The sequence below is a fragment of the Oncorhynchus mykiss genome, chromosome 17 (genome assembly GCF_057628025.1).
Source record: "Oncorhynchus mykiss isolate SJ-2025 chromosome 17, ASM5762802v1, whole genome shotgun sequence".
Lineage (NCBI taxonomy): Eukaryota > Metazoa > Chordata > Actinopteri > Salmoniformes > Salmonidae > Oncorhynchus > Oncorhynchus mykiss.
The window spans coordinates 32,286,285-32,301,062 of NC_143038.1; the positions used below are offsets into that span (position 1 = coordinate 32,286,285).

General features: G+C 42.2%; 2 protein-coding genes across 6 annotated transcripts in view; one reads left to right on the forward strand and one right to left on the reverse strand.

The window, feature by feature from the left end:
* The first annotated feature begins 3,094 nt into the window (after positions 1–3,094).
* cyb561d2 (cytochrome b561 family, member D2) lies at positions 3,095–5,518 on the forward strand. 2 transcript variants are annotated; one of them, XM_021568689.3, is made up of 4 exons: positions 3,095–3,266; positions 3,496–3,734; positions 3,868–3,905; positions 4,076–5,518. In XM_021568689.3, the coding sequence occupies exons 2-4, from the start codon at positions 3,608–3,610 to the stop codon at positions 4,577–4,579; spliced, it is 669 nt and encodes a 222-aa protein (XP_021424364.1). In that variant the 5' UTR covers positions 3,095–3,266; positions 3,496–3,607; the 3' UTR covers positions 4,580–5,518. The 2 variants fall into 2 exon arrangements, with proteins under 2 accessions (XP_021424364.1, XP_021424365.1); XM_021568690.3 differs by having other exon boundaries at positions 3,118–3,266; positions 3,481–3,734.
* A 1,615-nt stretch (positions 5,519–7,133) lies between these two features.
* The window catches only part of rad54l2 (RAD54 like 2), a 36,743-nt gene continuing 29,098 nt past the window's right edge, over positions 7,134–14,778 (reverse strand). For 2 of the 4 annotated variants that reach the window (XM_036950010.2, XM_036950011.2), the window contains exons 19-23: positions 14,299–14,483; positions 13,744–13,833; positions 11,218–11,310; positions 10,048–10,988; positions 7,134–7,279 (exon numbers count right to left, since the gene is read on the reverse strand). In XM_036950010.2, the coding sequence (XP_036805905.2) occupies positions 7,196–7,279; positions 10,048–10,988; positions 11,218–11,310; positions 13,744–13,833; positions 14,299–14,483 (1,393 nt within the window). In that variant the 3' untranslated portion in view covers positions 7,134–7,195. Of the gene's footprint in view, positions 7,280–7,844; positions 10,989–11,217; positions 11,311–13,743; positions 13,834–14,298; positions 14,484–14,778 lie in introns of those variants that run through there. The other 2 variants (XM_036950012.2, XM_090205228.1) reach the window with 1 other exon arrangement.

The window sequence follows — 14,778 nt, forward strand, 5'->3', positions numbered from 1 at the left end:
AACATCCCAAGGAGCACTGTGCAAGCGATAATATTGAAATGGAAGGAGTATCAGACCACTGCAAATCTACCAAGACCTGGCCATCCCTCTAAACTTTCAGCTCATACAAGGAGAAGAGTGATCAGAGATGCAGCCAAGAGGCCCATGATCACTCTGGATGAACTGCAGAGATCTACAGCTGAGGTGGGAGACTCTGTCCATAGGACAACAATCAGTCGTATATTGCACAAATCTGGCCTTTATGGAAGAGTGGCAAGAAGAAAGCCATTTCTTAAAGATATCCATAAAAAGTGTCGGTTAAAGTTTGCCACAAGCCACCTGGGAGACACACCAAACGTGGAAGAAGGTGCTCTGGTCAGATGAAACCAAAATTGAACTTTTTGGCAACAATGCAAAACGTTATGTTTGGCATAAAAGCAACACAACATCCCCACTGTCAAACATGGTGGTGGCAGCATCATGGTTTGGGCCTGCTTTTCTTCAGCAGGTACAGGGAAGATGGTTAAAATTGATGGGAAGATGGATGGCGCCAAATACAGGACCATTCTGGAAGAAAACCTGATGGAGTCTGCAAAAGACCTGAGACTGGGATGAAGATTTGTCTTCCAACAAGACAATGATCCAAAACATAAAGCAAAATCTACAATGGAATGGTTCAAAAATAAACATATCCAGGTGTTAGAATGGCCAAGTCAAAGTCCAGACTTGAATCCAATCGAGAATCTGTGGAAAGAACTGAAAACTGCTGTTCACAAATGCTCTCCATCCAACCTCACTGAGCTCGAGCTGTTTTGCAAGGAGGAATGGGAAAAAATTTCAGTCTCTCGATGTGCAAAACTGATAGAGACATACCCCAAGCGACTTACAGCTGTAATCGCAGCAAAAGGTGGCGCTACAAAGTATTAACTTAAGGGGGCTGAATAATTTTGCACGCCCAATTTTTCAGTTTTTGATTTGTTAAAAAAGTTTGAAATATCCAATAAATGTCGTTCCACTTCATGATTGTGTCTCACTTGTTGTTGATTCTTCACAAAAAAAATACAGTTTTATATCTTTATGTTTGAAGCCTGAAATGTGGCAAAAGGTCGCAAAGTTCAAGGGGGCCGAATACTTTCGCAAGGCACTGTACATTGTATGATATGCCGTTTTGTAGCTCTGAGTCTGAACTTTAAAAAAAAAACACAATTTAGATTGTTGCTACATAAGACCGAATTGAGGTGGTGGGTTACATATTGGACTTGATTTACTTGGCTATATATCCATAAATAATAGGCACATACAGCCCAATGATGGATTACAATGTTTGAGGGGGTCTAAAAAACACAATGAAATGGACAACAAAAAAACATGTATCCTTTAAACTTTTAGTAGACAAGTGGTGCAAACGCATGCCAAATTACAGTGTTTTGTTTTGTAAATGTTTTTATTGTTAGTTCCAATAGTTTACATGTCAACACTCTAAAAAGGTATATGGGTGTTCCCTGTAGTCTACTGACTGCAATTATATATAATGTGATAATCACTCAGTTTCATGAGAATATGCATTTAAACCCTCTTGAGTGATGTAAGTAAATACTCTTTTAGCGGATTTCAGAGCATACGATATTAACAAGCTACCTATAGCCTACCTATATTGTTTCCATCTGTGGACATTTATTCTATGGTGGCATCATGAGAAAAAAAGCCGCAACCATTCAGTACTATCATCCATAAATGTCATAAGAAATGATGTGGTGGTTTTGGTCTTACAGTAATGTTATAGTATGCTATTATGCTCAGGCTGTTATACATAATCATAATGAATAATTTACTAAATGTCCTTGCGAGACATTGGTTCATCGTTCTGGTGTGCTCCGGCAGCATTATACCCCTGATTATACATCGTTTTCCAAAATGACCCTCAACCAGCTCCATAGGGCCATATTGGACAGGATTCACATGGCCATATCTCCATAAATAATTGGTACATACAGCCCAATGATTAATTACAAATGTTTGAGGGGGTCTGGAGAACACAATAAAATCTATCTTTTAAACATTTTGTAGAAAAGTGGTTAAAAAGGGCCACAACATTGTTTTCCAAAAATACTTTAGACATGCCCTAGTGTGTGAAATTTGGTCTCCAAAAAAGTAATGTAGCTGCTGGACTATAGTCAAAATGACCTCAATATGACCCCTATTAAGGTCTTAAGAGTACTTTATGATCAGAATTATTGTCTATATTATCTGTGGAGTTTATTTAGTGGATAGATAACATGAAAGTCATTTTTATATTGTTTAGAATGATTTTACCCTATTTTCTTCTAACAGGAAATTCAGATGGCAGCTGTTTTATGAAAGTGGCCTCCCTGGTTGACTGACAGGCTTCCCAGACTGCCTCCAATCTTTAAAATGTTCCTTAAGTTATCTAGTATTAGTGTACCAAGTTTGATACTTGTATCATAAAATGGAACAATTATTTCAGCTATCCACAGGACTAGTTGGTTGCAGTGAATCTGAGTGGACGAGGGCCTTTATGCCCTAGTGAGAATGTGTCATTCTAGTGTCTAGCCGTGTTGCACAAGTCTCAGTCTTGTTTGGGAGGAATTGGAGCACAATGAGTAGTGAGTGAATGGAGGAGCACGGTGTCCATTGAGTGGTGCAGTTTGAAATGGGCGGTAGCATATTCCAGGTGCCCATTTAACAGCAGTGAGCAGCACACATCACAATGCTACAATTGATGAGTTTACAGACTGCATTATTCAAGATTTAGCAAATTACTTCTGGACATTCTGTTGTATTCTTGATTCCTTGTTAATTCCCTAGGCCTACTGCTCGGTGCTTGCTCTACTGGCAAAATTCGACTTTCCCCAAAAAATAATGATTAGGAAAGGTTAATCGGTGCAGTGAAGAAAAGACAATGTTGGCCAGCTGATGGTTTGTGCTCTATGATCATTCATTTTTTTTAGCATTCCTTCTGAATATAACACAGTGTTGGTGCAACAGATGGAATCCAGCCTGTTCCACAATGGACATTAAATAATTAACCCCTCTCTTTATGCAGTCTGGTCATGATAAGGAAGAATGTGCACTGCTTTACTGAACTACAATTCCCAAAATGCACCTGCGAAAGTAGGAAGTGGATAGTGATTCTTTCCACGTCACACCGCAGCCCGAATTTCAACGTCAAGCGAACGCCGCATAGTCATGCTGATTGAGAATAGAACATTGCGCGCAATTAAGGACAATTTTCATAATCTCTATGCAATTTAAATATTGACATTCCGGTAGGTATTAGTCTTATTTAGCAAAACGTGTGGTTATTGTGGTAGGCTACTCTTTGACGTGCGTATCCCACTCTCACTTGTCAATAACGGTTTGCAATAGCTTTCTCGTTAAGCATATTTTACTTTATTGAATCAATTTAGTGAGGAACTTAATGGTGTTATGCTTTGGTATTAACTTTCTCTATGGGTTTCGAGGAATCTACAAAAAATTCAGCTTTTCTGTTTTCAGGAAAAGGTATCAACTCCCCCTTGTGGGGTAAAAAGGTAGCTGTGGTTGCCCTGACGTTGGATGCGCACAGTTCTACCTGTCAGTCTCTTGTACGAAGGAAAGTCCGAAAACCATGGCGGAACTCCCCGAATCAGAACCCCGAATTTACAGTGTTGGGAAAGTCGCATGTGGGATACTGACTCACGTGCTTTGTGTTGTCTTCACTGTGCTTATCACGGTATTGGCCAAGCCTGGAACAAGTGAGTAACCCAGCCTTGGCGCCAGCAACAGAGCACCCATCAATGCTGTTCCATATCTGCAAATAACACATGGAATACTTTATATTGAGTTGATGAAACGAGACAATATTTTTTGGGTTGATCTGTTTTTCAGGTTTGTTCTCTTGGCACCCTTTCCTGATGACACTGGCGGTAAGGTGACACATCTGTGTGTGCATAATGTATTCTGTGAATTTATCTCATTCAATTGTCTCAGAAGTGTTACAACAGTTCACGGTCATTCCATCTTTCCTCCACCACTCTCACCGTCTTTTCTTGCCGTTCTCTCCCCATCTCCTCTTGATCCCCCTCTTCCCTCTTAGTTCTCCCTCTTCATGACAGAGGCTGTGCTCCTCTTCTCTCCACATTGCTCTCCCATTCGGAAGCTTTCCCACAAGACCAAGGGGCGTGTCCACTGGATCCTGCAGTGCCTCTGTGCCAGCTGTGCCACCCTGGGCCTGGCATCCATCTTCTACAACAAGCACCTGAACGGCAAGCCCCACTTCGCCTCGTGGCACGGCCTGGTGGGCCTGGGGACATTGTGTGTTGTTGGGGTGCAGTCTCTGGCCGCTCTGCCCCTCCTCTACCACTCCCTGGCTAAGGGGTGGTCCCTGGCTAAGCTAAAGCGCTACCACGCAGCGTCTGGCCTAGTCACTTATCTGCTGGGAAGTGTCAGTCTGCTCCTGGGCATATGCTCAGTGTGGTTTACAGGCACTGTGGGAGGATACACCTGGTACCTGGCAGCACTGTGCCCTGCCCTCAGCACCCTGGTCATCATGAGCCAGGTGTCCAATACCTACATGGCTAAGAAACGGCTGGTGTCCTAACCAGGCTGGCCGCCAAAGCCAAGCTCACAAACATCAGCCATAAACTATTACTGTATTCAAATGAAGCTTTAATAAAAGCTTTACCGTAAGGCTATCTTTGGAAGACCAACCTGCATTCTGCCTAATGTCCAAAAGTACCAGTGCCTTATATTGGTGAAATTATTATTTTGTTACATCTACTGCTGAACTAGTTCTAATTTCAAAGTTTGGTCTTTGTATGTTAATTCTACCTTGAGCAAAAAAAGTGCACGGAATCATCAATGAGCATAGCTTGGCTGTCTAAAAAAAAAATATGATAACAGGCCTCGGTCTTTTGGAGTATTTAGTAGTATATAGTAGTAGTATTTAGTAGTATATAGTAGTAGTATTTAGTAGTATATAGTAGTAGTATTTTGTATCCGAGAGCCAAGAAAGCCTGTTATGTGTCTAAGGAAGTACAAATATTGGTTGTTAACCATGGAAAACAACTAGAGGCCACTGATGCTGCTTGATTTTATTTGCCTTTGGGCTTGAATGGACCAATGCACATTTTTTGTGATTGGTTTGTTTTTATAAGGTGATACATTTGTGTATTAGTTTACACTAAGGTGTGAAATTCCAGCCAAATCTGTAAAATGTCATATTTACTGATATGGTAGGCTGACTGCAATGAAGAGTCAAAAAAACAGTGTAGTGTTTACTCCCATACATTCTGTAACTCCATTACCCTCAATTGTCTTACTGATAGGACATACGCAGTTTCATCATAACCGCATCATATTCAAATCCATTATCCTCACATGGGCGTTTCATAGATTCCCGGCTGCAAGAGTGCAATTGAAGGTCGAGTTGAACATAATTCTTGGAATATACTGCAGATTATTACTGATTATTGTTGACATGTTTTGTCAAATTTATATTTTGATGCAATTTCAATAAAAAAATACATTTTGCATATTGGTATGTTTCCATGTGCATATACAGTGCATTCGGAAAGTATTCAGACCCCTTGACTTTTTCCCCTTTTTTTACGTGACAGCTTTATTCTAAAATTGATTAAATAAATAAAACATCCTCAATCTGCACACAATAACCCATGATGACAAAGCGAAAACAGGTTTGACATTTTTGCTAATTTATAATAACAAATACCTTATTTACGTAAGTATTCAGACCCTTTGCTATGAGATTTGACATTCAATCCAATCAATTTGGTTGGCGCCCAGGTGCGTCCTGTTTCCATTCATCATCCTTGAGATGTGGTTAAATCAATTGATTGGACATGATTTGGAAAGGCACACACGCCTGTCTATATAAGGTCCCACAGTTGACAGTGCATTTCAGAGCAAAAACCAAGCCATGAGGTAAAAGGAATTGTCCATAGAGCTCCGAGACAGGATTGTGTCGAGGCACAGATCTGGGAAAGACTATCAAAACAATTCTGCAGCATTGAAGGTCCCAAGAACACAGTGGCCTCCATCCTTAAATGGAAGAAGTTTGGAACCACCAAGACTCTTCTTAGAGCTGGCCGCCCAGCCAAACGGAGCAATTGGGGAAGAGGGGCCTTGGTCAGGAAGGTGACCAAGAACCCCATGGTCACTCTGACAGAGCTCCTCTGTGGAGATGAGAGAACCTTCCAGAAGGACAACCATCTCTGCAGCACTCCACCAATCAGACCTTTATGGTAGAGTGCCAGATGGAAGCCACTCCTCAGTAAAAGGCACATGACAATCCGCTTGGAATTTGGTTTGATGAAACCAAGATTGAACTCTTTGGCCTGAATGCCAAGCTTCACGTCTGGAGTAAACCTGGCACCATCATCCCTACGATGAAGCATGGTGGTGGCAGCATCATGCTGTGGGGATGTTTTTCAGTGACAGGGACTGGGAGACTAGTCATGATCGAGGGAAAGATGAACAGAGCAAAGTACAGAGAGATCCTTGATGAAAACCTGCTCCAGAGCGCTCAGGACCTCAGACTGGGAAGAAGGTTCACCTTCCAACAAGACAATGACCCTAAGCACACAGCCAAGACAACGCAGGAGTGGCTTCTGAACAAGTCTCTGAATGTCCTTGAGTGGCCCAGCCAGAGTCCGGATTTGAACCCGATTGAACATCTCTGGAGAGACTTTAAAATAGCTGTGCAGCGATGCTCCCCATCCAAACTGACAGACCTTGAGAGGATCTGCAGAGAAAAATGGGAGAAACTCCCCAATTACAGGTGTGCCAAGATTGTAGCGTCATACCCAAGAAGACTCAAGGCTGTAATCACTGCCAAAGGTGCTTCAACAAAGTACTGGGTAAAGGGTCTGAATACTTCCGTAAATGTGATCCGTTAATTTTTTTTTATACATTTGCAAAAAAATAAGTTTGTGCTTTGTCATTATGGGGTATTGTGTGTGTATTAATGAGAAATCTATTTAATCCATTTTAGAATAAGGCTGTAACATAAAATGTGGAAAAGGTCAACTTGTTTGAATATTTTTCAAATGCACTGTAACTTCGAAAAACATCTGTGCATAGAACATACAAAGCCCATCATTTTTTTTTTATGTCAGTGAAATAATAAAATGAAGTAACAACGCAGGAGAAGTGTGTTTTATTATGTTAAAATAACATTAACGAAGTAACACAGTTGTCATATGCTGGATACATGGGGGTGGACTGTCCCTCCCGATCTCTCACAGTCAGTCTGTGCCACTGCTCTGCTCTTCCACAGACACTGGACAAAAAGATCAACGTGGACAAAAAGAGAGGGAAAAAAGTTTTTTTTAAATAATACAAATAATACAGCAGATGAATTCATATCCATCGTTATAAATAAAGACTTTTGGTAAATTCATACAATGAGATAAATGACAAACTAGTCAAGGCAAGCTAACATTATCAAGATGTTATAAAATAACATTGTTACTTAGACAACATACGGACCATGTTCTCTTCATGATAACACTAAGAAACAATAAGCACAGTGAAACTATTTTGATTGGGAGGGAGGATGGGGATTCCTTCTCCAAGGAAATAGTGTTCCCTATTAAAAGGACTGGGATGATTGGCTAAATCATTTGATAGACACACGACATGGCCAATTAGAAAAAGGTTGAGGTTCCGAAGTGAGGTGGAAAAAACCATGATCAACTTGAAGCAGGCTGTAAGGAAGAGGACAAGGAAGTAAGCAGTAGTGGGTGGGTAGAGTAGAGGTTGTGAGGAGTGTATGGTGAAATAGGGAGTAGAGAGTAAACAAACTCCACAAAAAAGAGAGTTATAGAATAACTCCAGTAGGCTTATTCCATGTCCAAATGCAGATTTTATTCCAGTGGAGAAACAGAACCTTGAGGCCCGATCCATTCCACTCACAATGATTTTGACATGACATCACAGACCGAGAAAGGTACTGGCCAACCACGGAGAAACTTTTGACTACTTTAATACACTAAGTAAATGTCCAAATACTTATGTAAAAAGAAAAATATTACGTATTCAAATGGGGGGACTAGACACATAGTGCTTTCATTTCTAAATGGTAAAACGGATACATTGCCATCAGAAAATATTCACACCCCTTGACTTTTTCTACATTTTGTTGTTACAGCTGAATTTAAAATGAATTACATTTAGATTTTTTTGTCACTGGCCTACACACAATACCCTACAATGTTGAAGTGGAATTATGTTTTTCAAAATGTTTACAAATGAATTCAAAAAGGAAAAGTTTAAATGTCTTGAGTCAATACGTATTCAACCCCTTTGTAAAAAAAAAAAAAAAAAAAAAAAAAAAAAGTACACATTGATATCCATTTGAGCATGGTGAAGTTATTAATTACACTTTGGATGGCGTATCAATACACCCAGTCACGACAAAGATACAGGTGTCCTTCCTAACTCAGTTGCCGGAAAGGTAGGAAACTGCTCAGGGATTTTACCATGAGGGCAATAGTAACTTTAAAACCATTACAGAGTTTAATGGCTATGATAAGAGAACTGAGGATGGATCAACAACATTGTAGTTACACAATACTAACATAATTGACCGCGGGAAAAGAAAAAAGCCTGTACAGAAAGGAAAAAAATTCTACAACATGCATTTTGTTTGCAACAGGGCACGAAAGTAATTTTGCAAAGAATGTGGCAAAGCAATGAACCTCTTGTCCTGAATATAAAGTGTATTGTATAGGCAAATCCAATACAACAAATTACTGAGTACCAAATGTTACGGGTATGCTTTTAATCGATAAAGACTGGGGAGTTTTTCAGGATAAAAAATAAACAGAATGGAGCTAAGCACAGGCAAAATCCTAGAGAAAAACCTGGTTCAGTCTGCTTTCCACCAGACACTGGGAGATGAAGCCACCTTTCAGCTCGACAATAACCTGCAAAACAAGGCTAAATCTACACAAGTTGCTTTCCAAGAAGACCGTGAATGTTCCTGAGTGGCCAAGTTAGTTTTGACTTCCATCTACTGTACTTGAATGATGAACAAAATTTGGCAGAGCTTTTGAATTTTGAAAAGAATAATGGCCAAATGTTGCACAATCCAGGTGTGGAAAGCTCTTACAGACTTACCCAGAAAGGCAGTGATTACATCTGTGGGTCTAAGGTGCTACTACAAAGTATTGATTCAGGGGTGTGAATACTTATGTAAATGAGATGTCTATTTCATTTTCAATACATTTCAAAACATTTCTAAAAACATGTTTTCAAGAAAATATTCAATCTATTTTGAATTCAGGCTGTAATAAGTCAAGAGGTGTGAATACTTTCTGAAGGCACTGTATGTATGAAAATACACTAAAATAAAACGTGATATTTTGTACTGTTGCCTCATGAAAAACTTGATCTCAAATTCAAAATGCTGGAGTATAGAGGCAAATGTAAAAATGTTAGCTTCATTGTCCAAATAAATTTGTAGGGGAGTGTATATTGTCTTCTTGTCCTTTCCAACTGGGTTTGCTACAATGTCTATCAAACAGCTAACGGCTCTAAAATCACATTTTTTTATTTATTTTGAATGCAAACGGTCCAACAGACGATCACATAGTACCATCTGATGTGAGCTCCAAGGAGATAGTGTCCTGACAGGCCTCAGTAATCGTCATGGGGGTAAAATAACTGCACGGCCATGCTAGAAGACATAGCAGGAGAGGCAGTGCTTAGAAGCGCCAAGTTCAACCAACTGGTCCCCTACAACAAGAAGTCCATCCATTCCCGTCCATGGTCTCTGGTGCTCAGCCTCACCAACCTCAGGGGCTCGGGCAAATCTTCAGTCTCTTCAGTAAGATATTCAGCATAAGGATTTTGTTACTTTGTCTTGGTAAGCACATTGAGGTACGCCTCGTTCCCTCTCACTCGCCCGCTCATAGGAGTCTGTGTGTGTGTGTGTGTGTGTGTGTGAGGGGGGCTAAGAGGGTTAGCCAGGTTAGGGTGGGGAGTTGTTTGTTTTTGCAACTTATCCCTTCAGGGTTAACGAATGCTGGCTCATTGCCCTGTTACCTCGATGACATCATCGTCCGAGCTGCTGCCGCCGTTGTCCGTGGCCATGTGATGGGTGTCAGGCCGGCTCAGGGCTGCACCCAGGAGGCTGGAGGGGGAAGAGGAGTAGTGGGAGAGGAAGTTGGAGCTTCCTCCAGAGCTGGCTGGGCCTCCTCCCAGGGTGTTGGGGTACATCCTGGGATCAGGCAGCAGGGACTGACTGTAGTTCAGAGGGAAGCCTGGGGACAGAAGGTCAGCTACACTGGGATTCATCAGGTAGGGGGGCAAGGTGGAGGAGGCAGAGGACACAGGCATGGTGTTGGTGGAGGAGGAGGTGGTGGTGGAGGAGGAGGGGAGGTGTCCATTGCTTCCTGTGGCTGAGGAGGCGTGGTTGAGGAGGTCCGCCCCTGCCAAGGGGAACATGGCCTGCAGGTCTCCCAGAGTCTGTCCTGCTGACTGGAGAAAGGGGGATGAGGAATTGCCTCCCATCAGCAGCGGGTGGCTCATGTGTCCCTCCAAGGCCTGGTTCAGGGGGGGGAAGCTGAGGCCGCCGCTGCCCAGGGAGAGGCCGGGGAAACCGGCTGCTGTCGAACTGCGTTTGCCCCCCGCCTGCTTGTGTCCACGGCTCTCGGCCATCTTGCGTTTGGAGCGTTGCAGAGCCTCGCCGATGCTCATTCCGATGTCATCTCTGAACTGCCGGCTGTGGTCCGATTCTGTGGTCTGATTGTGCTGCTGCGTTCTTCCCCCTCCCCCTCTGTCCCCTGTAAACGTGTCCGATGGTGACGGCAGCTCATTGCCCACGGTGACGGTATCCGCGGTGACGGCGTAGCGGCTGAGCTCTCGTAGGATCTCAGGGCTCTCGGGTGTGGAGGGCCACAAGGCGCTGTCGGGGGTCAGCCGTTGGCGCTCCGCGGGAGACGAACAGCCGTTACCGATGGCGTGAAGAAGGGAAACCTGGGAACCTGAGGAAAATAGAGGGTCAAAATGGAGAGTAACTATTCATTTTTCAAACAGTGCTTCAACTAGATTCCCTTAAGTCTGCATCTTGATGAGGTCTCACTACTTGTGACCCCCAGGGCTCGGTACTAGGTCCACTCTGGTTCTCTCTGTAGTCTGTACACCAAGTCAATCTATCATATCCTGTCAAATGGATTCCTTATCAAATGTAATGTAATTGAACTTATAGTGCACCTCTGTTGGTAGCAGTTCCTCCCTGCACTGCTCTGCTGAGCTTCCCTGAGCGGATGGCAAAAATCCTGCCATCATTGGTCTTGATGTAGGTACCTGTAAGGAGGACTACAGTTAATGGATGATAGCAAATCAAATCAAACTTTGTCATATGCACAGGATACAGCAAAGTTAACACAGTGCAATTAAATGCTTAATTGCAAGCTCTCCTCTCATGACAACAGCTAATAAAAGTATAAAAGGTATTCAGACAAAAATAAGGCTGCAAGGAAGCACCAGTCAGTTTTGATGCTTAGGTTAATGTACCGAGCCCTTTATCTAAATGAGATAACTGGGGGATTTCAGGTGCCCATGTGGCTGTTGATAACCACTCGCTAAGGTGTGTACAGTATTTGGATTAGAGTATGTAGAGAAATAATTTGACGACATGCAGGTAGATGTGGGGCCACAGCTTCTACAGTATACAGTGCATTCGAAAAGTATTCAAACCACTTTACTCAACATTGTGTTACGTCACAGACATACATTAACATGACCCCCCCCCCCCCCCCCCATCAAACCACACACAAACCCCATAATGACAAAGCAAAAACAGGTTAAGAAATGTTTGCAAATGTATAGATTTAAAAAAAACTGAAATATCACATTACATAAGTATTCAGACCAGTACTTTGTTGAAGCACCTTTGGCAACGATTACAGCCTCGAGTCTTCTTGGGTATGATGCTACAAGCTTGGCACACCTGTAATTGGGGAGTTTCTCCCATTTTTCTCTGCAGATCCTCTCAAGGTCTGCCAGTTTGGATGGGGAGCATTGCTGCACAGATATTTTCCGGTCTCTCCAGAGATGTTTGATCGATCGGGTTTAAGTCCGGGATCTGGCTGGGCCACTCAAGAATATTCAGAGACTTGTCCCGAAGCCACTCCTGCGTTGTCTTGGATATGTGCTGAGGGTTGTTGTCGTGTTGGAAGGTGAACCTTCTCCCCAGTCTGAGGTCCTGAGCAGGTTTTCATCAAGGATCTCCCTGTACTTTGCTCCGTTCATCTTTACCTCGATCTTGACTAGTGTCCCTGCCGCTGAAAAACATCTGGCCAAACTGCTCCCCCGATTGTTCAGTTTGGCCAGGGGGCCAGCTTTAGGATGAGTCTAGGTGGGTCCAAACTTCTTCCATTTAAATATGATGGAGACCACTGTGTTCTTGGGGACCTTTTAATGCTGCAGACATGTTTTGGTACCCTTCCCCAGATCTGTGCCTTTCCACAATCCTGTCTCGGAGCACTACAGACAATTCCTTCGACCTGGTGGCTTGGTTTGCTCTGACATACACTGTCAACTCCGGGACCTTATATAGACAGGTGTGTGCCTTTCCAAATCATGTCCAATCAATTTAATTTACCACACGTGGACTCCAATTAAGTTGTAGAAACATATCAAAGATGATTCATGGAAATAGGATGCACCTGACCTCAATTTGGAGTCTCATAGCAAAGGGTCTGAATACTTATGTAAATAAGGTATGTTTTTTTATACATTTCTAAAAACCTGTTTTCCCTTTATCATTATGGGGTATTATGTGTAGATTGATGAGGGAAAAAATGTATTTAATCCATTTTAGATTAAGGCCGCAATGTAACAAAATGTGGAAAAAAGGGGTCTGAATACTTTCCAAATGCACGGTATATAGTGCCTTCAAAAAGTATTCATACCCCTTGACATATTCCACATTTTGTTGTGTTACAGCCTGAATTCAAAATGGATTATATATAAAAAAAAAACATCTTACCCATGTACACACAATAAATACCCCATAATGACAAAGTCAAAACATGTTTTTTTTAAATTGTAGCAAATTTATTGAAAATGAAATACAGAAATACCTAATTTACTTAAGTATTCACACCCTTTGCTATGATATACAAAATTGAGCACAGATGCATCCAATTTCCTTTGATCATCCTTGAGATGTCAATACAACTTGATTGGAGTCCACCTGTGGCCAATTCAATTGTTTGGACATGACTTAGAAAGAAACGGTTCCCCACAGTTGACAGTGCATGTCAGAGCAGAAACTATACCACGAAGTCCAAGGAACTGTAAGTAGACCTCCGAGATAGAATTGTGATGAGGCATATATCTAGGGAGGAGTATAAAACAATTTCTAGAGTGTTGAAAGTTTCCAAGAGCAGAGAGGTCTCCATTGGCAAATGGAAAAAATATGGAGAAACCCAGACTCTGCCTAGAGCTGGCAGTTTGACCAACCTGAGCAACCGGGAAAGAAGGGCCTCGTAGTCGCCACTTAAGATGCTTCAACAAAGTATTGACTGTAAATATTTGTAAATGTGATATTTCATTTTCAATAAAATGTGCTAACATTTCTAAAAGCATGTTTTCACTTTGTCATTATTGGGTATTGTGTGCTGATGGGTGAGAAAAATCTAATCAATTTTGAATTCAGGCTGTAACAAAATGTGGAATAAGTCAAGGGGTATGAATAATTCCTGAAGGCTCTGTAGGCTGTGTTCTTGTTACCTTTTGACCCTTTGATCATGTGGATACTCTCTCCTGCACCGATACGGGCCTGGACATCAGTGGTGCTGTTGGCTCCTGGGATCACTATATCTGAGAGGTCAAAAACAAGGAGTAAGATACATACTGTATTTGTCTTCTTTTAACTGACATTTTTCTAACCTTCTAAAATTGCTTAAAGTTGGAATGGTCAACTTAACATAGCTGCATGACAAATGGCACCCTATTCCCTATGCTGGTCAAAGTAGTGAACTATATAGGGGGAATAGGGTGCTATTTGGGACATAGACCGGTGTTATAGGGTCTATCCTAATGCAGCCCCACAGCGTTTCAGTTATTCCTTCAACTCTTAAACCTACCCTTGGGTCGTGTTCAGTAGGCACAACATGTAAGAAAGTGCTCTAAAAAGGGGAGGTACCATCTAAACGTAATCCAATAAGAAACCGTTTCGCTACGGTGTGCCCTAATGAACAGGACCATGGCAAGCATATCAGTGTTTATCAACACCAATTCTGTTAAATTCAAACTTTAATGTCCCCGCGGGGAAATGTATTGTACCAGTGGTAGTGACGATCCTCTGGACGTAGACGCCAGCCTTCTGCAGGTAGTTGACGGGGAAGCCCACCCCGGAGCTGGAGCCTGCCACGCCCATGCCCGCCATGCGGGGCATCATGGGAATGGGGGTGGACTGGACGGGCCGGACGCTGGCCACGGGCTTCTCATCACCACGAGCTATGGGACGCCTAGTGGATTCAAAACACACAAGGATGAGGATCATACACAGTCTGATGTGGTTCCGATGGCATGGTTGAATTTGGAGGCGAGAAGGGTGAATCTCATGAAACAAGTTTTAACCATGTCTGTAGAAAATAGTTACAAAACCATGATGCACCTGCAAAAATATACTATCGTTCTGAAGAGTAAGATGCATTGTTTATGTCAGTGTCTTATTTTTAATACATTTTCTTTAGAATTTTGTAAATGTTCACCCTTTATTCTCATTACCAAAATGCGTCCGGATTAAATTCTCAGGTCATT